Source organism: Poecilia mexicana, unplaced genomic scaffold (genome assembly GCF_051168715.1).
Source record: "Poecilia mexicana isolate PSO_F unplaced genomic scaffold, ASM5116871v1 scaffold_2, whole genome shotgun sequence".
Classification (NCBI taxonomy): Eukaryota; Metazoa; Chordata; class Actinopteri; order Cyprinodontiformes; family Poeciliidae; genus Poecilia; species Poecilia mexicana.
Genome location: NW_028263371.1, coordinates 13,215,823 through 13,239,925, shown reverse-complemented (window position 1 = coordinate 13,239,925; position 24,103 = coordinate 13,215,823). Strand labels below are relative to the sequence as shown.

The following is a 24,103-nucleotide window of genomic DNA, read 5'->3' as shown; positions in this document are numbered from 1 at the left end:
TTCACCTGTTATCGTTTCCAGAGATGCCCTTTGAAATAATTTTAGTTGTTCAAACTATAGTTTAAGTAATAATCCAACCCAACTAATTAACTCTAATTAGAGGCCCGAGCCTGAAGTAAACCCAGTACAGGGTTTCCCTCAGCTATTATAAGCCTGGCGGGCCACCAGGCTTTACTTGTAGGCCAAGCATTGCTTTTTTTTTTTTATATATAAGTCTTTTTAAAATGTTTGCATTTTTTAAGACTTTATAGTTGGTGTTCAGGTACTAATCTTCCAATCTTTCAATAACGCATGATTATCAAGTGATACTTTCACATTTCCTGTCAACTTTAAACTTTTTTTTTAACTCAAAAACACGACGGGCCGCTGGATGAATGAATGACCTGGCACCCAACTACCAGACTTGACAAGTTTTCTGGGGGAAACTTTGCAGTAAATACTTTAATTATTTTAAACTGCTGCTAGTGTAAAATGCCTTCAGACTTCTGTTTTGCTCCTTGTTGGCCCAGTGGAGTAACTTCTGTTATTAGCTTTTGTTTCATCGTCTTGGCTCCATTTTGTCACTTGTTGCATCTTCAGGGAGAGTCGAGTGCAAGTCTCCTGGGATGTGGGACTGATGATATGTTAGACCACTTGCTACAGTTCTAACATTGGGACATCCCTAATCAATATTAATATTACCTATATCTCCCAAACAGTTAGCCTGCTTGGTTTGGATGCTAACGGATGAGTGCTAACGGTAGCAGTACACTTTGAATCAGAAACCCACATGGCCCAGTCGCTGCAGTCGGTGGTTTCTCCTCATGTTTTCGTGGATTTTCCAACTGTTTAGTATTGCAACACTTGTGATGTTTAGTAGTAACAGCTTATTCACCACATTTCTGTTCCGACCTGAATGGAGTGAACGGGCTCTTGGCTACCGAATGACTCAGTGGTGTTGATTATTAGCATATGAGTGGAGCTCTCTGGCTCTCATTGGGTCCCTGTAGTAGATCCTTAATGGCGTAATGCGTACATGTGTTTTTATGATTTACTGTCTCACTTTATGAACAATCTTTGTGGATAGAAATTTGTTTCTCCTTAACCACGAAGGAAAGTACATAGCTGCAGTTATTAGTTTTATGCAGTGTGTTTTCTTTAAGGGTCTCCTACTTTTATAGTTTGAAAATATTTCAGTGTTGGCATCATTGCCCTTTGCTACATTCATACCAGGAGCCAAAATAAAAGAAGTTAAAACAATAGTTTTGGCCAATATCACAGGATTTAGTTTATTATGTGAGCAACAGAACATGTCTATCTTTGTGACACATGAGCAGGGAAGGTTTTATCAGTAGAAGTGACATTATGGATTGCGGTCTGTGCGAAGGCTGAAGCTACTGACTTTATCTGTTAACGTATTCGGTTATCAGGGAGAAGACATTGCTCTGCTTCCTTATCTGTCTCACAAACTCGCTCACTTACTTGCATGTTAAAACATGCCTTCTGCAGGTGCATGAAGTTCCTTGCATTCATCTTATTCTTCTGCTTGGTTAAGACAGCGTGTTGTTACTTTGCTCCAGGAATCTGATTTTATTGTTGCACTCACTGCCACCCCTCCACAGGTGGGGTTAACCACAGAAGGTCAGGGCTCGGCCTGTCACAGTGGCAAATTTTGCTGGACGATAAATTGTCCCAGAACGTATTGTGATAAACGATTATATTGTTGTTTTGAGAGCATTTTCAATTAACATAGTGGTAATAATGGGAAGAACATATTCCCAAAGATTCATTAACGTTAACTTCTAATGAACATTTAAACACAGGAACTGGAAGACATTTGAAATATCCAAAATAAAAACAACAGAAACGACAAATAAAACGACTTATGAAATATCTGTAAAAAAATATATAAATCTTTAAAAAAAAAAGGGATAGTTGAGACCAAAGCACCAGACTAATGACTTTTATCATTCAGTTTTTGGTAAAAAGAGAGAGAAAAGAGAAAAATGATAAACCAAGCAAATAATTTATAGTTCATTGTGACACACCTAGTCAGGGCTTAAAAAGCTGGCTGTTCTAAGCGTCCTGTATCCAAACATGTTAATGGAAAGTTGAGTGGAAGGAGAACCTGTTTAACTTAAACCCGACTCTGCAAGCACAGAAAGAAAACTACTGATGCTAAAGTTTTATATGTGCTAATCTAAAGGGCTACTTCACTGCTTTTAAAGAACCTGGACAGCATTTTATTATGTCAAAATATGTAATTCTAGCAGTCAAATCTGAGCAGCATAATTTTACACTTAACTTTTTTTTGTATTTGCAGAAAATGAGAAATGTGCAACATAACGAAAAAGATGCAGTGCTTTCAGACCTCAAATAATGCAAAGAAAACAAGTTCATATTCATTTAGAAACGGCAACACTAATGTTTTAACTCGGTTCAGAAATCAACATTTGGTGGAATAACCAGGAGGTTTTCAATGTGGCTCTTCATTTGTTCTAGAGCTGTATAAGGTATTTTTCTTGTGAACTGAATCACTGAAATAAATGAACGTTTCAATAATAATCCAGTTTACTGAATGTGACTGTAAGCTACATAAATCTAGGCTGAATTCTTCCCTTCTTGTTACAGACTATCTTAAAACAGTTTGTTTTTGCTGGCAGAACAAATGTTTCACAGATCAATATTGGGATTCTCCTAAATGCTTTTCACTCATACTTGTTCGCATGTGGGTTTTTTTTTTTTTTTTTTTTGTGCGGTTAAAGCATAAAGGAAAATGCTTCCCTCTCCCTGTAGCCTCTGTGTTGTTTACTGTTGACCCCGTCGTGACCTTTTAAACTCGCATTGTTCAGCCTGAGCAGTCGATCCTCTCTGTGCCGCCCTGCAGAGTGTTAAAATCCCTCTCTGCGAAGCCACAAGGCTTTTTAGAAAATTACACTAAAATCAGGCCCAAGGACGTTGCTATGGAGACGTTATCAGTCAGACTTCAGAAGCCTGACGGGTGACGCTGCGCGTGCGCGGAACAATGAAACCCTGTGTGTGTTGTACTTGCAATGTAAAGCAACTATATCACTATGCTGCAGTACAGAGACACTGGCAGCTGCCTCTTTGTGATACACACACACGCGCACACACACACACACTGCTGCTGCCACCACCATATGCTTGCGTTTCCATACTTTCCTGACAGCTGCTGCACAAACGCATCCTCATACTTATCTAGAACTGAGTAGCTGCATAACATACACACTCACACACACCTTCATCTTCCACAGAAATCATTTGTTGTCCCTCCTTTTCTTTGATGAAAGCAGGAAGTGACGGAGTGTGTGTGTGTGTGTGTGTGTGTGTGTGTGTGCTCTCTGTAACAATTTCTGTTGCTTTGTTGGTGTGCATGTCGTATCTCTCTCAGGTCACTGCGCGGACCGCGCTCCTTGTGTTTCCTGGCTGCCGCTTGCCTGAGTTTGATTCACCGAGTTCACCGCAGGCGTTATCTGTCTCCGTCCGTCTCCCTCAATAGCAGAGCGCACATAAACCCTGTCCCACTGTCTTGGTGGGGGATCTTTCCGTCGCAGAGTAAATAATACGTAGCCTCTAGCTCAGGCCAAAAATAATCCCAAATCCAGAGCTGAAACAAGCCCAAAACTTTATCTTAACCCTGAAACCTAACTCTCTTTCAACACGCTGCGGTTTTTGTCCTTGGAAGTATTTGAATCTTTTTGTTTTTTAGACTGTTTGTGTTAAATCAAGAGCACACTTCCACAGCAGTTTTATGCCCAAGGCTGCTGGATTCGTCTCTGCTCCCTTGCTCAGCTCCTCTGCGTCTCTCTGGGTCTTCTGCGCTGTGCCGGGGTTACTCGAGGACAGTGCCGATCGGCCATGCTGCAGAGGTGGGCTTGCGTACTGCAGCACAGAAAAACGCGGAACAGTCCGGCTTAATGCACAACACTTCCCGAGGGAAGCGAACCACTCTTAGATGAACACGTCAAGCGTGTGATTGCATATAAATTACAGAGTTCAGTTCAACAGAGTAATCCCACAATAGAGTTATAATACTTTTCATAACTCTGCTTTTAACTGTCAGTGTCAGCAGAAGCTCATTTGTGGCTCTTCCCACCTGACTAAACCTCCGCCTGTGAACATTTTTATTTTCGCAGCTGTACTCCACCTCCCTGTTGCCAGTGTCAACAAAACCCTACAGCATAAATAATTCAGGATGAGACATCATTTTGGGTAAAGATTGGCTGAAATAGACAGAAATTCAAAACTGAAACCTCACCTGCTACAAAAATCCTTACTCGTTGAGCAGCTGTTTATTTTATACACGCCAAGCTATTAAATGATGGTCATAGCTACATATTTAAGAGATTTATTTTATTGTCTTAAAATATAGAAAAATAACAAATAGTCTAAGGCCTTGTACACATGTAACTGGTTCTCTATATAAGCAAATGTCTCCCCCACATTGAAAAATATAATGGTGTACACATGGGAATGTTTTCAACCAGATAAATTCTGCACAAATATGATCCTGTCCATCGTTTTGAACATATTTACAAGCTTTCCAAATGACATCAAACACGTTGAAATAAAAAAAAAAAGTTGTTCTTAAATTACTACAACGTGTTATGTGAATGAATAACATTTAGGGCTATTTATGATTTAGAAGCACAATTAAAGGAAAATAGACTTGGGTTGCTTTAACAGAAACAAAATAAAATCCTTTTCTGCACCATTAAATATAAAAATAATTCAACTGATTTCTATCGATTGTATTTATTTAATTCAATATTTGTTTTGATTAAATAAAAATAGCTGTTGACCTTAAAGCAGAGTATCATTCATTACCAAGCAAAGTCATAAAAAACATAACAGTTCTGACTGAGTCGAGTCCTACAGTTCACCGCATAGAGCCGTTCAAAGGAATCTAATCGCTAGTGAACGACACATAAACACTCGGCAGCTATCACTTAGCTTCCTATGATCATATAATATTCCTGGTGTTTTCTTTCCACCGGTATCTGCAACTTTTCTTTTGAGTAACCCGGTTTTAAGGCAGTTTTTCATCATTACTTTTAACACAATCCTTTGTTAAGCTAGCTGTAGCGTCGCACTTTGAGCTGACGTCACGGCAAATAAACGGTCGTTTACATGCAGTACCTCGTGGACCACTAGAGGGCGCCCGTGGACCACAATAGACCCTTTTCACATGACGTCACACAACCTCCGTTTTGGCTCGAAGCTGTGTATCCTTAGTTCCGGTGTACATAGTAAGTAACGATAAAGTTGTCTATTTCATATATATATATATATATGTAAAATGGACACATATCTATATATATCTATATAGAGACATATATATAGAAAGAGATATTTAGATATTTAAATATATCTGACAGCATATGTTGATCAGACAGAACACCGGAGCATGGAGTTTACACAGTCTCTAAAACATTTGCCTAAAATAAGATTTGAAGATAGATCACGATTTGCAAACCAATTTTCTCTGACAACAAAATCTAAATTAGACAAAGGCTAGAAATTCTTCACGGAACAATACCTGTTTGACTATGAAGGTAGGTATTTTTGTTTTGCGTAACCGTTAGCTTAGCATTAGTGAATTTTGTTAGCTAGCTAACTACGTGACATAACTGTTCCTTAACCAGAACTTTTTACTGTTTTTGAACTATAACGTTTTAGGCTCTAATCTTGATCAGATTCTTAAATTATAGACTGGAGTTGCCAATCATCCCATAAAATAGGGGTTTGTTTGTTATAAGCAGAGATGTCCGGTGCCGCCGCTGCTTTGTAATGCCTTCCTCTAATCGGACCACTTTTTCCGGTAACGAATAATCTAACGAGCTCGTATTTCAAATCCAGTAATCAGATTAAAGTTATTTTTATGTCCTTTATTTTCCATTAATACAGAAAATGAACCTCTAAACGTTACATCACTGACAGGCGGCGGTGTATATGTTTCCTAACTGTGGCTAAAGCTGCTGCTAGCTGGTTTACTCATGATCGGAGGCTTGTTGGAGAATGGTAAATTGACAATGACTAATAACGGTTATCTAACACGTAAACACTGTTTTATAAAATACAGAAAGTGAACCTCTAAACGTTACAGCGCTGACAGAGAGTATATTTTTTCCTAAATGTGGCTAAAGCTGCTGCTAGGTGGTTTACTCTCCGATCGGAGGCTGTTTATTTTATACACAGTTAGAGAATGGTGATTTTACAATAATTAATAACAGCTATCTAACACTTAAATGCTGTTATTATTAAACTTACCTTTTATTATATCCTTAAGATTATGAGAATGCGGGAATTTTTCAGCTTGGTTCCCAAGGCAAAATCACACCGGAAGTAAAGATACCCAGGTTTGAGTTATGGCGGCCATTGTCTGACGTCACTGTGAAAAGGGTCTATTTGAGAAAGACTCCCTAAAAAAAAACCCCACTACTTCCTGTTGGGCATTAATCATGGCGCCAAGAGGTTTATTTGTGTGACAGATACGTGAAATGACTTGAACTAGTAAAGTTTTTTCATGTTTTCTCACAGACACATGCAAACACAAATGCAGAGATTTCTCAAATCTCTGCTTCGGTCTGAGTTTTTATAAATCATTTTTAGTGATATTAAATAGAGTTTTCATGTGAACAAAAGGCCATAATGCGTAAAAGTGTATCTGTTTTCACCGCTATGCGGCTACGTGTGGACTGGGCGTAATTCTTATGAATTTTGAGCAAACCTGGACTACCACTGGGTGAAGGGCACTTCTCTTAAACTCATGTGAGTATTCATGTCAGCGTCCTGAATTGGTTTAGCTAACAGGAATTTTTATTTCAGTTTCAGAGACTGTTATGGTCGCTGAAACGTTTTCATCTTGATTTCTTTGTACAAGATTAGGCCATCTTTGAGTCAGATTGTCTGAAATTAAATCAGATCAGACTTTTCTCTCGTTTCGGGTCACTTTGAATTTTCGGACTTCTGATTTTAAGGACCTTAATAAATAAAATGTTCTTCTGATTATTGCAGCATTTAGCAAATAGAAACGATTTTGGTCATTCTGATAGTGAGAGAAAAAGGTGGGACACAGCTACTATTTTATACTGTATAGTCGCTACTGTACAGTATATATTAGTATTGCACTTTTAGGTTGAATAGTTCTCACATAAACATTGAATATACCATGCTTCTTTACTGGATCAATAAATGTGCTAAAATAATAGATTTTCACACAATTTCTTGTTTTCATTCGTCTTCAAGACGATGAGTAGTAAAAAATCTTCCATATTTCCAGAAGAAACTGCTTTTAAAATAATATTATTTGGCCACTGGTAACGAGGGGAAAATGACTGCAGGTGTTACTGCCTGGAATCCTCCTAATGACTTTTCCTCATTAGAGCAAAGCTACTTCCCCTCTGCTGGCTGGCAGAGAGGAACAGTGTAAACATGCACCTCCATTTATGGGTGCTGGCTGTTGCACTGTTTGTGCACGTGCCCACTGTGGCAGAAGCATATTTATAGAAGAAGTCGGACACGAGGACACACACACCGAAATGACCGAGGCTGCCCCACCAGCTGACAGAAGTTCATGATTCAGTTTGCTTGTTTCTGCTTTGGATTTTAGTTTTTCTCACTTTAATGTCCCTCTTTTGTGCCACACAGTACAACCCTACATTAGTTTAACCCTAAACTTTCTATTTTCACCTTAGGTCAGTCACAATTATGTTTTCTCCTTCTTTTCTGAGCAAATGAAATCAGATTTCATCAATGATCTGTTTAGCTCCCCTTTCCATCCTGTGCAGGCACCCAGAGAGCAGCCAAACATAAGCCTGTCGCAATAAGCAGTGATTAATTAAAGTGAATGCAATAATTTCCATTCTGATGAAGGATAATTTTTGTTTAGAGACTCCATAATTTATTTTATTTATGGTTTTGGTTGTGTGTGTGTTTTTTAAATTCCCTTTTTATTATTTATTTGTTTTTGGTCGTTTTATGTTGGAAATTTAAAATGTCTACCAGTACCAGTGTAAGTTTATTAGTGTTTGAGAATACAAACTGGCTTTATTACTCAATTATCAATATATTTCTAGAAAATGGTCTCAAAACAATAACATTATTGTGTATCGCAATAATTGCTGAGACAATTTATCGTCCGGTAAAATTTTCGCTGAGATGCAGGACTTTGAACACGCTTCAATCACATCTCTTTAGAGTTGTGTGAGGATTCTGTTGGGGACTGATTGTTTTCATGTTCATGAGAAATTCCTCTCTGCCACACCCGCTTCACAACTTCCATTGTTGTTCATCCATGTTTCACAATTGTTAAAATCAAAGGCCTGCTTGTAGGTGCTTGAGTGGCATCACGACTAGTGATTTTTTTCCATTTAGTTGATGTTTTATCCCTTACATTGTAAACCCAACACTTTGTCGCTTCTTCCTGTAAATCAAGTCACAATTTCTACAAATGTCTCACTGCTTTGGATACATTTGCAGATTTAATAAATGAGTTTTCCTCCTGTGTTTTTACCTTAGAATGGCCAACTCTCTGTTATTCCTGTCAATTTGATACAGTAGAGGCTTCCACGCTTCCCATATCTGTGTCCTCTGTCACTTTTATCAGCAGTTAAAACTGTTTAATCCGTTGTTAACATGTTGTAACCTGTTTTTCCGAGCCGCCTTTAAACGCAACATGAGCGCTACGACGCTCGCGCTGGGTTTACACCTGTGAAGGAGACCTGCTGCTGCTGCGCGGAGCTACGTAGGTTTGTGTTAGAATCACGGCAGCAAACCAGCAAAACACAAAGAACTTTTCACAGTTTTTCCCTCCAAACTAACCGACTGAGTTAAGTAAAGCTGTTGGATGCAGGTAATGTTAGCTAAAAGATGACTAGCTAATATCAATACAGAACCTTACGCTTAACAAGTACCTTGTAGGCTACCGATGTTGGTGTCTATTTTCAGCTACGTACATTCATTTTGCCCCCAAAAAAGTCGATGCCCCCCCACTCTGGGAACCACTGATGTAGGAGATGTTGTCTTGATTGCTGGATGGCTGGACTCACATTTAGAAATTTCCAAAATCCAGAGACTTTTGGCAATGTTCAGTCCATGCAGGAAAACATATTTTTATTAGTCAGTGTATTGACAATATTTAACACTGCTATTAAAAAGGCTTTTTAAACTTTTTTGTGTTTTCCAGATCAATGTGCGCGTCACCACCATGGACGCTGAGCTGGAGTTTGCCATCCAGCCGAACACGACAGGGAAACAGCTGTTTGACCAGGTAAGAGTGTTTCACTTTACTCAGGAAAAAAACATTAATATCTTTGAAAGCTTCAGATGTTTAGATATGTATCCGAGTAGAATTAGACCTCTGAATTAAGTCTTACCAACACGAAACATAGTTATTGTAGCTGCATGATATTATAAAATCATCAGATAAATATATTGTTGTAGAACAATCTGATTGCATCAACTGTGATAAATCCACATTTTCCACTCTTCCAACTCTCTCTGTGACCTTTAGCGTCTCGGACAATGCTAGCTTGGCCTCTACGGGTGTGCAGAGTCTGAATAATCATTTATAGCTAAAGAAATATGTCATTATCAAGTCTTCTGGCATGCTGCTACACCTCAGACACTGTAGTGAGCCGGAGATGATTCTGAGATGTTGTGCAGCTCTAATTGTTGGTTGTCGTGTGGTTGTACCAGTCGGTGCTCGGCTGGTTTTAGATCTGTACACAAAAGGTCCTTTTGTTTTAATCGGGACCTTTTGGAAGACAGAGGATGGGTGGAAGTATTGGGCGTATTGTGCCCGCCTTTGTGTGTGTGTGTGTGTGTGTGTGTGTGTGTGTGTGTGTGTGTGTGTGTGTGTGTGTGTGTGTGTGTGCGTGAATATCTGGGAAGTAAAAGGGCAGCTTTCAGTGCCGTTTCATGTCGGACTGTGCAGGGTTGTTGGGGTTGTGGTGACATGGAGGAAGGAAGACAGAGAACAAGAGGCATTTCTTTGTTTTCTGCTTTTGATGGTGCTCTTCTCTGACTTCTGCTTTAGTTTTTTTTTTTTTATGTGAAGCCACAACAGCAATTATGTGTCCTTTGATGAAAATATGGATTTGTCCTTGTAAAACATTTTTAAATGTCGTCGGTAATGAACCCACCTAGTTTTTGAATAGCAACAAAAAGTATGGCTACGTTTTGATGCGATTCTAACTGAACGTAGCAATACTAGAGGATAAACGTTACGTTACTAAAGTTACTGCTGCTGTAGCAAACATCCCAAACTTTTCTCATTTTTGGAGCTGACCGTGGACAAGAGTAGAGGTTGGGCTTTCAGCTCGGTGTTCCTGTCACGTAGCATGATTATCGTACAATGGTTACACTTTGAAACAAAATGTTAATCACTTTTAATGACGAGGAGGAAGTTTGTAACATTTACAATATACAATATATATTTGTGAATATATTTGTCACAGACTGTAACACTAATAACACAAACACAGTTTCCTCAAATCTCCACTTTGGTTGCAGGTTTTTACAAATGATAGTTTTTAACGATATAAAATTATGATTTCGTGTGGATGAAAGGACAAAGCATTAAAAAAAAAGTCTTTATTTTCCCAGAAACAAGCTTCAGTTTTGCGCGTTTCATATTAAAATGTTCGCAGATTGACATGAATGAGAAGGGCGTCCAATGACAGAGAGGCTGCAGAGCGAAATGCAAGCGGCCATAAGCTCGCATAAACACACACTGGAAGAGATGGGAAAAAAGCCACCGAGAGCTTTTAAATCTAACACACCTCAGCTGAGCCAGCATGAACACAAACTCTTTAATCAGTGACAATTACACGGCGTTCTTTTCCTCCCCTCTGGTTCTAACTCCTCCTTTCTCATCCTGAATGCGTTCGGCGACATTTCGAGGCGTTCCGGACGATATTTCACACACCGAGCTGTACGAAGGACCGAGCAACTTATTCACTCAGCAAATTATTCACTCTCCCAGACGCCCCTGCTGAAGAGCATTTTAATGGGCCGTTTGAGTAAATTGCGTGTTCGTGTGATCATTTGATCCACATGGGTTTTTAATTTGTTTGTGTGAGCTTGCCTCTGTGACGCCTGAAGCAGAGTTAATTACACGCTGCGAGGGCTGATGTATTGACTGTAAATTCACTTTAGCATCAGAGTGTCCAAATCCCCTCTGGGAAATGGGTTGAGGTTTAGATGGTGTGTTTTGAACAAGCAGAGTGTACTAAAAAAAATAAAAGATGAAAAAGAAAGTTGGATTAGTCACCAGTGAGATCACATGTGGCTTTTTGGCTCTTGGAAAACTTTATGGCACCAGAATTCAAATTATTTTGGTTTAGTTTCATTGTATTTTGCGTCATTCTCTCGACAGACGGGGTGTTTAGTTTATATCCACAGCAATGTCTGTAACTAAAATACGTTTGACATGAATCTGACTACGCGGTGAACGTTGACATTTCCCATGTTTGTTCATGTTACAGCAACAATCCTGTGTATTTATTTTAGGATTTTTTTGTGACAAACACAAAGTAGCACAAGTGAAATGAGAATTCAATTTCTTTTTAGCATTAATCAGAAGAATTTAGTGGCCCTATGGTGGAGCTGCTGTGCTGTGGAGGAGATGCTGTCTGCAGTTTGGTGCACGGAGGAGCAGACGTCTGAACCAATGTGCTCTGATCAGACGAAATCTGTGGCAAAAAACTCACACTGCACGTAACCTCAAACTCTCCATCCCCACTGAGAAACTGTTCAAATGACCCAGTCAAAGTCTCTGATCAACAGCTGCTGTTGCAGAAAATGGCGGTTCTACAAAGTGTTAACTCATGCCACACTTTGCAGACTTAAATTTGCTAAAACGTTTTAAAAATGCTTTTATTGTCCTTCTTCTAAGCAGTTGGGCAATAGTCTGTGTCCGTCCGTCGCATAAAATTACAGTTAAATACATTAATTTTAATGAGACAAAAGCATATAAATACCGTTGGAAAACACTGAGGTTAGATTACACCAGATTGAATTGGATGGATATGATAAATCGATTTTATTGATTAGTCACATTTTCAGTTTTTGAAGATTTATTTTTTGAAAATTGGGATCTTTTTTCCTTCACCGCTGCACTCCCTGGGCATTGGCGAAAAATGAACTATCATCTTTTATTTATTTATTTTTTTTGACAAACTTGTTTCATTGCTGGTCAAGTCACAGGAGGAATGAGTGAAATAAAAGCCAAATTTTAAAGATTTTCTGTCATTTACATTGTTTTTTTTTAAGAAAAAGAATTTGGAAATCAAATTTCGAATAAAATCGAAGATTTATCTCATGACCCTAATTTGAGCAGAACTGATCTGGTCTGTTTTGTTTCAAGTGCCTCAAGATGACAATTGTTTTGGACTGAGTTAATCTAAATAAATATATTAAATCGACTGGTTATTATTATCATTCATTTATTTTTGTATTATTATTGTTGCTATTTTATTATTATTTTAAAGAAAATGATGGAGGGACTGAATAATACTCGATGTTGGAATAAAAAGTCTGACTTGGGGAAACCCATTTGGCTTAATGGACGGTTTCCCTCTTGCCACCCGGTCCATGCGCCTGCATGCAGAACCGAAAGCCTTTTTCTCGTTTCAGGTGGTGAAGACTGTGGGTTTGAGGGAAGTCTGGTTCTTCGGCCTGCAGTACACAGACGGCAAAGGCTACGTGACGTGGCTCAAACTCAACAAGAAGGTGAGAAAACCCTCCCAGGTACCGAAATCCGCCCAGGGTTTCCTCTGCATGTAACTGATAAGTTACCACACCTTCAGAATCAAGTCTTTTTTTATATATATATCCATGTTAAAACACTGTACAGTCTGAGAGATATGTACATATATAAATATATGTGGCTTGTGTTTGGACACTTACATTAACCATAATCAGAGTTTGAAATGAATTTAAACATCATGAAATGTAAAAAAAAAACTGGCTGCTGTGCTGGTAAAACTAGACGATATTCCGAAGTAGAGGGAGAGAAAAGGTGAAAGAAAAATGCCTGAGGAAGGTTAAATTGAATGCATTTTTAGTTAAAGTCTGTGAGAACAATCCTAATTATGATGTATGTTGCATTTAAACAACAAAATAGCTAACTGATATAGTTTGGCTTTCAATTATATTTAGTGTTTCACAGGGTTTCCCCCAGAAAACATGCTAAGCCTGGTGCTGCAGGCTCCAGGGCAGTCATCCATTCAGCCACCTGCCTTGTTTTTAAGTTAAAAAATGTGTAAAATTTGAAGATATCACTTGACAGCTATGCATTATTGGAAGATTGGAAGATAATTTAATACCTAAACATCAACTTTAAAGTTCTAAAAACAAAAGGCAGTTATTAAAAAACACCCTAAAAAAAATTAACATTGCAAAGCCTGGTGGGGGCACAAGTAAAGCCTGGTGGCCCGCCAGGCTTATAGCACACTGTGGGAAACCATGTTTCAGATTCGTTTTGAAGGCTCCCTGCAGAGTCGCATCACTTCATTTCCCCCACAGACAGCCCAGCAACACAGTCAAGAAAAAAAATGTTAGAGGAAACGCTGCTAGCCTCTCTAATCTCATTTCGAGTGAATCATATACTTGATGAGTAATTGTGTTGAATAATAATAAAAAATATTCCCCCCCAGGTGACCCAGCAGGACGTGAAAAAGGAGAATCCTCTCCAGTTCAAGTTCAGAGCGAAGTTCTTCCCGGAAGACGTTTCCGAGGAGCTCATCCAGGAGATCACGCAGAAGCTCTTCTTCCTTCAGGTGCGGCGCGGCGTTCGTCTCGTACGGTGACGTAACCACGAAGCAGATTTAGTCTGGTTTGTTTCTCCAACATGTAACAGGCTAGTTAATGCGGGTGAGCAGGGCGGCTGATCCGATGTGGAGCGATCAGGTCGTTTGGCAGCTTGTCGCCTCCGATGGAGATCCCTAATGCAGTTAGCGTGAAGGTCGTTCCACTTGACCCAATTCCCTGTTTACGTCCAGTAAAACAAATGTTTCATGGAGTTATTCACTTTGGATTAGCTAATGCTAGGCTACTTAATGCGGGATGTTTGTTTTGCGTTCCTTAATTTTTAACTGAATCTTCTTAGTTTTCTGCCTGAGCTGGAAATTATGAGTCCGTTTCATGTTATGTGCTTCAGGTAGATTTGGTGTTAAGGTCAGTGAACCTGTTCTTTTATGAGGTAGAAAGAAATTGAGCATTTTTTCATCCTTTACAAGAATCAAGTGTAAAAATGCTGTGGAGTCTTCATCGGTTGTTCCTACTGCAGAGATTTTAGATGATGGTTCTTGGATACCAGACAAGTAAAAAAGAAGAAGTTCTGCCCAGATGATCCGTACGGAACAAACTGCATTAACAGGATGATGTCATTTTGTTCTCGCAGTCCTGGCAGGGAGAGCAAACCTGTAAAAAGAAACAAAAAAAAGTTTAAGTTGGCCAACCAAGCAGTCATTTAAAAAAAAAAAAAAATTGTCTCCTGCTGTTTTGCAAAAATATACGCTGTGCAGCTTATTCTGTAGGTGAAGCCAATCTGGGTTTTCTCAAACGTTTTACGATGACGTTGAACCATAAAGAACCTGGACTTCTGGCTGCACCTTTCCCTGAAATATCATTAAAATAAAGCCGTTTAAGTCGACGAGTTAAGTTTACGAAGCACTTTAACGAGGAACGGTGAGTTTTATCAGCACAGGATTAATTGGAACCACTTGGAAATACGATTATGAGCTGAGGAACGTAAAACATGACCTGCCGTATGTCCAGACTGGCACAGGACATTATATATGTAAAAAACAAAAAATACAGATTTCTATAGATTTCATTGAACTATATAATGGACTATATTTATGGAAAAAAAAAGAAAGATGGAAGAGGAGTTTTTTAAGGTGAGATTTGGCCAAAGTTTTGAAAATGTTATTCAAATAAATAAATAAAAAACCTTTATGTTGGGTTATGAACACATTAATCACTGGTTACTTGCAATGCAGCTTACAGTCATAAGCAGTGAAGCCTAACAGATTTCTGCAGTGAAATTTGGGTCAATCTGAAGCTAATGCTAGTGCTAAGCTAGCGCCGGAGCTGTTCTTCTGTTTCTGTTGTTCACACAGAAAGGTGACACAGTTGAGCCTTTAACTCTCAGTAGATGCTGAATCTGTTCCCCCAAACAATCTTTTAAACCCGACTGGACCAAAACTATTTCACACAACGGTGAAGAAGTGATCAAAGAAGGCGGACACTTGATTATTTTTTTATCAGGATAATGACAGATAAAAATAAACTTTTCTTCTTGTTATCCAGTCAGAATTGCTGTTTAATATTAAAGGCCTCTGCATATTGCCCAAGCTTTCCTGGGTCATTCTCGTCTCTCAGCAGGTAACTAATGAAAAGGACGCATCAGATGTTTGCCTGATTTAATTTTGATGTTTTTCCAAAACTCTTTCAGGTGAGATTTCTCCCTTGTTGAGCTTAAAGGGGGCAAATCCACTGTTTTGGCCTAAATGTCTCTGTAGCTGTGCAGCTCTGTTATAATTCAGAATAAAATGTTGCATTTTAAGAAGAACGAGCTCAGAACTCTAAAATGAAGATCTTCCAAAGCTGCTTTACAGATTTGTCTTTTTCTTTCTTTTTCTTTTAATCTGCTAGTTCACTGTGTTTCTGTGACAAACATCACATTACTGTTCAGATGAAGAGGCTGAACAGGAAACCAGAAATCCACGTTAATGCAACAGCTCCCCCTACTGGAAGGCAAACTACTTGCAATCTGAGCAAATTTTCCTAGTGTCTCATCTCTCTCTGTTTCTCACGGACGTTTAAAATATTGGTTAAAATCGCAAAATACAATAAACCGCAGCCAGAATCCGATTCTACCTTTGAACTTGTGTGTTCCCTCTACAGGTGAAAGAGGCCATTTTGAATGACGAGAACTACTGTCCTCCAGAGACGGCCGTCTTGCTGGCCTCCTATGCGGTTCAGGCCAAGTATGGAGATTACAGCAAAGACGTCCACAAGCCCGGCTACCTGGCGAACGACCGGCTGCTGCCACAGAGGTACAGCAGAGACGCACACAAAGGCCGACTTTTTGCTGTTTTTTGTTGTTTTTCACTGCAAAACTAAAGAAAAGGAGCATAAATGTTCTTTTCTGTTTTGTTGAACATGCATTGTTGTGCTACCAAGTGTTGTGGAGCCCATCAGTATCTCTAGGTCTATATGTAGGCCTGAACAATAAATCAATTAACTGCATGATCAGTCAAAACAAACTCAATAATTCCCATTTGCTTGATTTATTTATTTTTTTTCTACTAAAAACTGGATGATAAAAGTCTTCATTGTGGTACTTTGGCCTCAACTATCCCTTCTTTTAAGGAGTTTTTATTTCCAGGAACTCCATAATTAATTTTCTTTGTTGTTTCTGTTTTGATTATTATTTTGGATATTTAAATGCCTTCCAGCTCCAGTGTTAAATGTTTATTAGAATGCAAAGTTCATTTGACCATGTGTTCTTGAGTTATTATGCCATCACAGGCAGAATCTGTCCTTTTATCCTCAAAACAACCATTAAGACACATGCATAGTTTTATTAAAGCTATTTGCATGCAGAACGCCACATGTAATATGCTTGTTCAGTTCTTTTTCTCTCTGGATGTTTCCTAATTTGTAACAAATGAATGTTGGCTGACAGTCTTCATGGTTTATGTTGTAAAATCTGTAGAGTTTTGGAGCAACACAAGTTAACAAAGGAGCAGTGGGAGGACAGAATACAGACGTGGCACGAGGAGCACAGAGGGATGCTCAGGTGAGTGTTTTAATGTTTGGGTTTTTTTTAAAATTACCGTTCAGCACCCTCGATTGTTTCTATGATTCAAAGGATCGTGGTTGATGCACTTTCTGATATTAAACACGTGTAGCGTCCAAGTGTCTGTGTTCACTGTGTGTCTGTGGACGTGTGCAGGGAGGACGCCATGATGGAGTACCTGAAGATCGCTCAGGACCTGGAGATGTACGGTGTCAACTACTTCGAAATCAAAAACAAGAAGGGCACGGAGCTGTGGCTGGGCGTGGACGCGCTGGGCCTCAACATATACGAGCACGAAGACAAGTAAACAAAATAAAGCCTCAAACACCTGCAGGGTCGTATCGTTAGAGCCGGTTGGTCAGAGGTGTCCAGAGTATGATACAGATGATGCAGATTTGCAACATTTATTAAACTTGGCTGAATGTTTTCAGAGAGAGTGATCTAAATCCTGATTTTATTGTTCAGAAATGACTGTTTTGCTAAATTTCCTCAGAAGCAAACATGCAAAAACCTCAAGTTTTGTATCTATTATTATCACATCCATCAATTCTGACTAATTTCTGGGTTTAAAGTGTTAAACGCCCAGTTTATTATTGTATTGCAAGAACATTTCCTTTTGGCCCTCCAGTCCTTTTGACTTGTTGATTTTGGCCCATGTGCCCAAAGGTTTGGACATTCTTGCTTTAAACGTAAATCACCCATATAATTTAAAGAGAAACTAGTTTTTTTTTTTTTTTTTTTTGAGCAGTTGCATGTAGACGTTGATCTATGGTAGCAACTGCTGAAGTTAAAATATGTCGAGGAATCAAAAGTAGTTAGTTTGATGCTGCTTTTGATTTCCTTTTGCTGTTTTTTTCTCTCTTCTTTGCGGATCCAGAGGTTGGGATTTTTTCCCCCGTTCTTTGCAAAATAGTCGCAGCTCATTCAGATTGGATGAAGGCATGATGCTGCCACCACCGTGCTTCACACTGGGGATGATCAGTGATGTGCGGAGCCAATTGTTCCACCATCCGCAATGTTTGACATGCAGGTTTTGTATTAATGGATGTAAAATATTAACGTAAATTTACCAGATTTAGCAAAAAAAAAAAAAAAAAAAGAAAAGAAACTTTCCATAAAACAAACACAAGATGCAAAAATACCATTAAAGCAATGCCATTCATTAAAATAAGAGATGCAGTAAAAATAAATAAAAACGTGGTCAGGGATCCCTACTTTAAGAGGCTAATATGAAAATGCTATTGTCTTTTTAAAGTGACTGTTCCTGAACGTTGTTTTACAGTAAACTTCTCCACAGCTTCGTCTCTCCTGACCTCTTCACGTCTCTCATGGTTTTAATGAAACTGTTTGTTTACAAAAGTTGTCCAACAACTTCCACTGAAATCTGAGAAAAAATGCTTTTCTTTTAACAAGTTTAAAAAAATATATATATTTGTAATCTATTGAGAAAAACAAACCCTTTTCCTTCCGTTACATAACTGTTCTTGGCAGAAACTTCAGAGTTTTTGTACTTTTGCACGGCTGTGTATGAAACTGAAAACTGAAAGAGGAGGAGAGTGAAACCACAACAGCTCCGTGGATTTATTTCCTCCCTTCATCATGTTGACAACCAGCAGATAAAACTCAGCTCAGGTGATTTTATTCCTATGTGTTGAGCTCTTGGCACCACTAAATGCTGAATGCCGTTCCAGATGGGAACGCTGAAACCAATCGGCACAACCAAAGCTGTGAAATTATTGAGGAAGTTGACGCCTAGCATTTGAAAGAGAATCATTTGTAAACTTTGTGAGTAAATCACAGTTTCCATCCTAAATATTCACCCGACATCTCCTCAGATTGTCTCCGAAGATCGGCTTTCCTTGGAGCGAGATTAGAAACATTTCCTTCAACGACAAGAAGTTTGTCATCAAACCCATCGACAAGAAAGCTCCAGTAAGTCCAGCCGACTGAACGGGAATAAACTGGTGCCGGTCCTGTGTTGAATACGGCGGTCGTTTAAGGCGTAACCCCGGGGTTTCCCCCTCCCCCCTGCAGGACTTTGTGTTCTACGCCCCTCGGTTGCGGATCAACAAGCGCATCCTGGCGTTGTGTATGGGAAACCACGAGTTGTACATGAGGAGGAGGAAGCCGGACACCATCGAGGTGCAGCAGATGAAGGCCCAGGCGAGGGAGGAGAAGCACCACAAGCAGATGGAGAGGTACGGAGCAGCTGCTAGTCAAGACTCTCATTTCATCCTGAAGCTCACTTTTTACTTCTACTACTAGATTGACGTGCGTTTATTGTTTTGTTTCTTTCTTTCATAACTCCTAGTGAGCAGCAGGGGGCGGTGTTGTATCAGAAAAAAACTCAGTCACAGTGGGTTGCTGTTGGAGTGAATGTTACAGAAACGAATAAATAAAATAAATTACACACAAAATAAATGGTAACATTTGCAGCGGGACCAATAAGCAACTCGCCTGCATCACATGTGCCAAACTTGAGGCTTGTGGGCTGAATGCAGCCCACCAGAACTGTTTATGTGGCCTATACTCTAGAGCAGGGGTGTCAAACTCGTCTTGGTTTTGGGTCAAATCAAGGTCATGAATGCTCTTAAAGGGCCAGTTGTTCCAGAATGTATAGATAAAACCTGATCACAAACTGTTAAAATAGCAATGAATTCTTCAAATTAAATAATATTACCAAACAACTTTTCAGTCCCTCCATGATTTTGATTCTTTTTGTATTTTTTTTTTTTTTTTTGCAATAAAAAAAATCAAAGTGTGTTTGGCACTAATTTGGAAATATCTGTGATATTTGCTCTTATTTATGATGGTAAATGGAACTTTTTATATAGATCATGGACTATAATCTGACATCAATTAAGCCCGAGGCAGCTGTGCAGTACAAGTAAGAAAGTTTTTGACAATTTGAGAAAAATCTGCAATAAACTCCCAATTATTAGAACAAAAAACTGCGGAGATTTGTTGATTTTTGCACAAATTTCCACGATAATTCTCAAGAACCTTAATGGACCGACTGATATAATGTGGCAGTAAACAGATAAAAATGGCCTTGATTTGATTGATAACATAATATTTAAGCACACTTAGAGTTTAGTCCAGAATCTAGAGGGCCGCATAAAAAGCTTTGGTGGCCGGATTTGGCCCACGTGCCTCGAGTTTGACACACGTGCTCAAGAGAGTCGCATAGCAAGAATTTTACAATAACAGTTGTGTGATTAAATATTATTTTATCTGTCAAATAACATGAGTATTTATTTCTAGAGTGCCAAATTACATCAAAAAGATGTTAAATATTGATGAAGAAATGCTTATCAAACACACAGAGGCATATTTTAACAGTTTGTTAGATTTAATAGTTTCATGATTAAATTCTGCCACAAATCTTTCCTATGTTGTCGTCCTCAGTTGCCTTCAGGGTTTACTCAACAAACTTGGCTCAAAACGTATCTGTAATGTCTTGATGTAAAATACAGATGTGTGTCTTTTAATGTAACGTTTTAAATAACTTGACAGCTAACTTGGTGTGTGGCTGTGATTTAAAAAAAAAAAATAAATAAATTTCTTTGTATTTCTCTGACAGAGCGCAGCTGGAGAACGAGAAGAAGAAGCGCGAGCTGGCAGAAAAAGAGAAGGAGCGAATAGAGAGAGAAAAGGCGGAGCTGATAGAGAGGCTGAGGCAGATCGAAGAGCAGACGCAACGGGCTCAGAAAGGTTCGTCCTGCTCCACTCCATCAGTTATCTGTGTTATCACTGCTGAATAAATGCCAGACTTTGTTCCCACACCCATGGCATTCAGTAGCTATTAGAAAACATATTCATATTTACCATTTTAAAAACATGATTAATCTTCTCTAAAATCTTCTCTCTGCTTCATACTTTTATTATTAGTTTAATTTTCTACATTCCTGCGATTGAAAACTGTGACGTTTGTGATAACAAGAGTAAAACTGGATATGTAGCCATCAGGTAGATAAAATAATTAGTTTTTTCAATAAAAGTAAGATTTGTGTCACGCATATAAATGTAGTTTTTGCACCTTATGCTAAAGTTTCTAATGGAAGAGCTTAACTTCCCTCTGTCTCCCTAAAGAACGCCGACACCTGATTGGTTCTCCTGCACAGAAACGTTCTGCACCACATCAGCACAAAGCAAAATGTATTAGTATCAGATGATTACTAAAGATTTAAATACTCATTTATTACATGTGTTTTTTTTTAATTATTCCTACTCATTTAAAAGTTATGCAAGTAAATCATCAACTATAAGCTGCTGCAATAAAAATATGTGTGTGCAGAGCCAGGCATGTTTTCCTCATGTGAATTTGCATACAGCAAATTCACATGAGGAATTTGCTGTATGCAAAAAATGAAGTTCCTTGTTGGGGCCTGCTTTTTTTTTTTTTTTTTTCTCTCCATTTGCTTCTTCAACTTGTCTATTTAAAAAGAAAAGAAATAAAACCTGGATGACGATTTCTCTTGGTCTACCTTTTAGAAATAAAATGGAAAACCAAACGATTAAAAGTCGAGGCTGCAGGAATAAAAACTTCAAAGCGTCTCGGCCTGTGCGAACATTTTCTAGCACCTAGAGGCCAGAAAGCTCGCTGACCGCAGCCGCCACGTTGACCGGCCGTTTCACGTTGAATGTCCCCGCAGAGCTGGAGGAGCAGACGCGCCGGGCGCTGGAGCTGGAGCAAGAGAGGAAGCGGGCGAAGGAAGAGGCCGAGCGGCTGGACAGGGAGAGGCAGGCGGCGGAGGAGGCCAAGGCAGCGCTGGCTCAGCAGGCCGCCGACCAGATGAAGACCCAGGAGCAACTGGTGGGTTTGATTCACTGACTCTCATCTGTTGTTGTTCCCTTTTTTATGGTTATTTATCTCCAGCTTTCAATTTTCCACTTGTTGATGCATCATAATGCGTTGTGGAGAACAACAGGCAGCGTTCGTTCACTTTCGTTTCTCTCAAACTTCATGTTTTAGGTCAGTTAGAAGTTGACTTGAGGCCGTCGTGTCTGATTACTGATGTCTCTCATGCAGGCTGCTGAGTTAGCAGAGTTCACTGCCAAAATCGCTCTGCTTGAGGAGGCAAAAAGGAAAAAGGAGGAGGAAGCATCAGAGTGGCAACACAAGGTAATAAAACCTGCAGTCTGTTTGTGACGAGTTAATCGACTCGTTCAGTGAGAGGTTGGAAATCTAAACCCTTCACATCCTAGATGGTCTTCTCTCCTTATTTGCAGTTTTTTTTTCTTCTTTAGCATTTTTTTGTTTGTTTGTTTAGATAAAGAACCTAGAATTATTCAGGGACATACAAGAACTCCTAAATAGTGCATGAAATTAAAACCCAAATGTCTCCTTTTTTCTTCTTCTTCCCTTCCCTCCACCATAACCTTCCAGGCCATTTCAGCACAGGAAGACCTGGAGAAGACGAGGGAGGAGCTGAAGACGGCCATCACGTCTCCGCCGGCGCCTGAGCACGACGAGCACGACGAGCTGAACTCGGAGGCAGAGGCCGAGCTGGTCAGCGACGGCGTCAGCAGCCAGCGCAGCGAAGAGGAGCGCATCACCGAGGCGCAGAAGAACGACCGCGTGAAGAAACAGCTGCAGGTACGCACACATTCTTCTTAGAAAGAAGGAGAAGACACTCTGAAAGTGTGCTGTGCATCAAATGGCAAAAACACAAAATCTTATCAAGTATTTTTTGTCTAGTTTCTAATGCAAATATCTTAGTACATTTAATTTAAGAACAAACTAACTTAAAAAGTAACTTTGCAAGATATGGAGGCTTGTTATAAGTCAACGATTCCTTGATGTTTATGAAAAAGTCCTGGTTCCATTAGCAGATTATTCCACTAATAACATGGAGAAACTGTCTTGTTAATAATAATTTATCTGCCAATAGGACCAGCACTTTTTCATCAATACTGGGGAATTATTTACTGAAAACAAGCTTCTGCATTTTGCTGAAAAGTTAGTTTTGTTTTATTTCAAGTGTAGTAATATGTACGCAGTAGAATCAAGACTAAAACTACTTGGTAAGATTTAGTGTCTTTAGTGTAGTATTTCCTGCTTTCTGTGCTTTTGTGTTTGATTGAATCCTGTGTATAAATCCAGCTGCTCTGTTCAATCTGTTAAAGAACATTTGTGACCCTCTGATCTCCAGCCAGGAAAGGGTTTTGGCATCAACCAACTCGCTCTGTGGTTACCTAGCAACAACCTGTTGAGTAACCTGCGCAGCAGCAGTTTCAGGTTTCAGCAGCTTCCCTTCATGCTTACGGGACTGATCTGCAAGTATGTTTTTAGCAACATACAGGAGCTTCTTTCAAGTCAGTAATTCTTTAATATCGATGGAAAAACACCAGTTTATCTGGCAGATTATTTCACTTAAAAATGGGAAAAATGTTTTGTTACAACTGAAATAATCTGCCTCTGGAACTAGAACTTTTTAAAAACAATAGTAAGGAATTATTTACTCAAAACGAGCTCCTATATCTTGCTGAAAAGTTACTTCTAATTTAGTTTTTGTCCAAAAACACTTGATAAGCTGTTTGTGCAGGTTAGTTGCCAGGTTTTGGATTCCACAGACGGAAAACACACAAGAAATCATCCATGAAAATTACATCTAGGAAAAAAGATATTCCATCTTGTTTCGTTGGGACGCACCGATAACGACGCTCCTGTCAGTTTCTCAAAGCTGGTTGTGATTATGCAGGCCGAGCTTCACCACACAATATTCATAACCCTGATATTCCATAACCCTCCCAAATGTCTTTCACTTTTGTTTTATTTTTGCGACATTTTAAATGTTTGCTCAAAATTTGCCTGACAATTGGACACAAACGCAGCCAATTTTTCAGATTTCAGTGCCTTTACCAGAATCCTCCTTTTGTTCCTGTTATCAATCTCTAGTTGCTGCTGTTACTTAATCTGACTGGGAAATACGTGCTTACCCACTTCTGCTTTCAAAGTTCCCCGTTTTTCTAACCTGCAAATTTGCTTTTGTTTTACTTTTCTGCTACTTTTCCAAGAACCTGTGTAGAGACGATGGTCTTAAATCAGCCATGCAGTTAACATTAAACAGATAAACTTTTACATTTTTCTTTTTTTAAAACATGCCGTCAAAGATTAATGTGCTCTGCAGAGTATAGGGACGGGCATTTATTTGATCTTTTATCACCAAAAACGCATCGTCATGAGAACTTTGATTTAGTGTCTCGATAAATTTAAATATCAAATAAAACCAAACTGACAGCAGCATCGGAAATTAATGTGCATAAAAATGTTTTAAAATATAATTG

At 39.1% G+C, this 24,103-nt stretch overlaps 1 protein-coding gene across 1 annotated transcript in view; it reads left to right on the top strand.

Moving 5' to 3' along the window:
• The window catches only part of LOC106928727 (radixin), a 46,644-nt gene that overhangs the window by 20,616 nt on the left and 1,925 nt on the right, over nucleotides 1–24,103 (top strand). Inside the window, exons 3-14 of the mRNA XM_015005175.2 lie at nucleotides 9,188–9,271; nucleotides 12,640–12,735; nucleotides 13,662–13,784; nucleotides 15,916–16,067; nucleotides 16,730–16,813; nucleotides 16,970–17,116; nucleotides 18,649–18,745; nucleotides 18,848–19,011; nucleotides 20,397–20,527; nucleotides 21,469–21,629; nucleotides 21,846–21,938; nucleotides 22,203–22,412. Of these exons, the coding sequence (XP_014860661.2) occupies nucleotides 9,188–9,271; nucleotides 12,640–12,735; nucleotides 13,662–13,784; nucleotides 15,916–16,067; nucleotides 16,730–16,813; nucleotides 16,970–17,116; nucleotides 18,649–18,745; nucleotides 18,848–19,011; nucleotides 20,397–20,527; nucleotides 21,469–21,629; nucleotides 21,846–21,938; nucleotides 22,203–22,412 (1,542 nt within the window). The remainder of the gene's footprint in view (nucleotides 1–9,187; nucleotides 9,272–12,639; nucleotides 12,736–13,661; nucleotides 13,785–15,915; nucleotides 16,068–16,729; nucleotides 16,814–16,969; nucleotides 17,117–18,648; nucleotides 18,746–18,847; nucleotides 19,012–20,396; nucleotides 20,528–21,468; nucleotides 21,630–21,845; nucleotides 21,939–22,202; nucleotides 22,413–24,103) is intronic.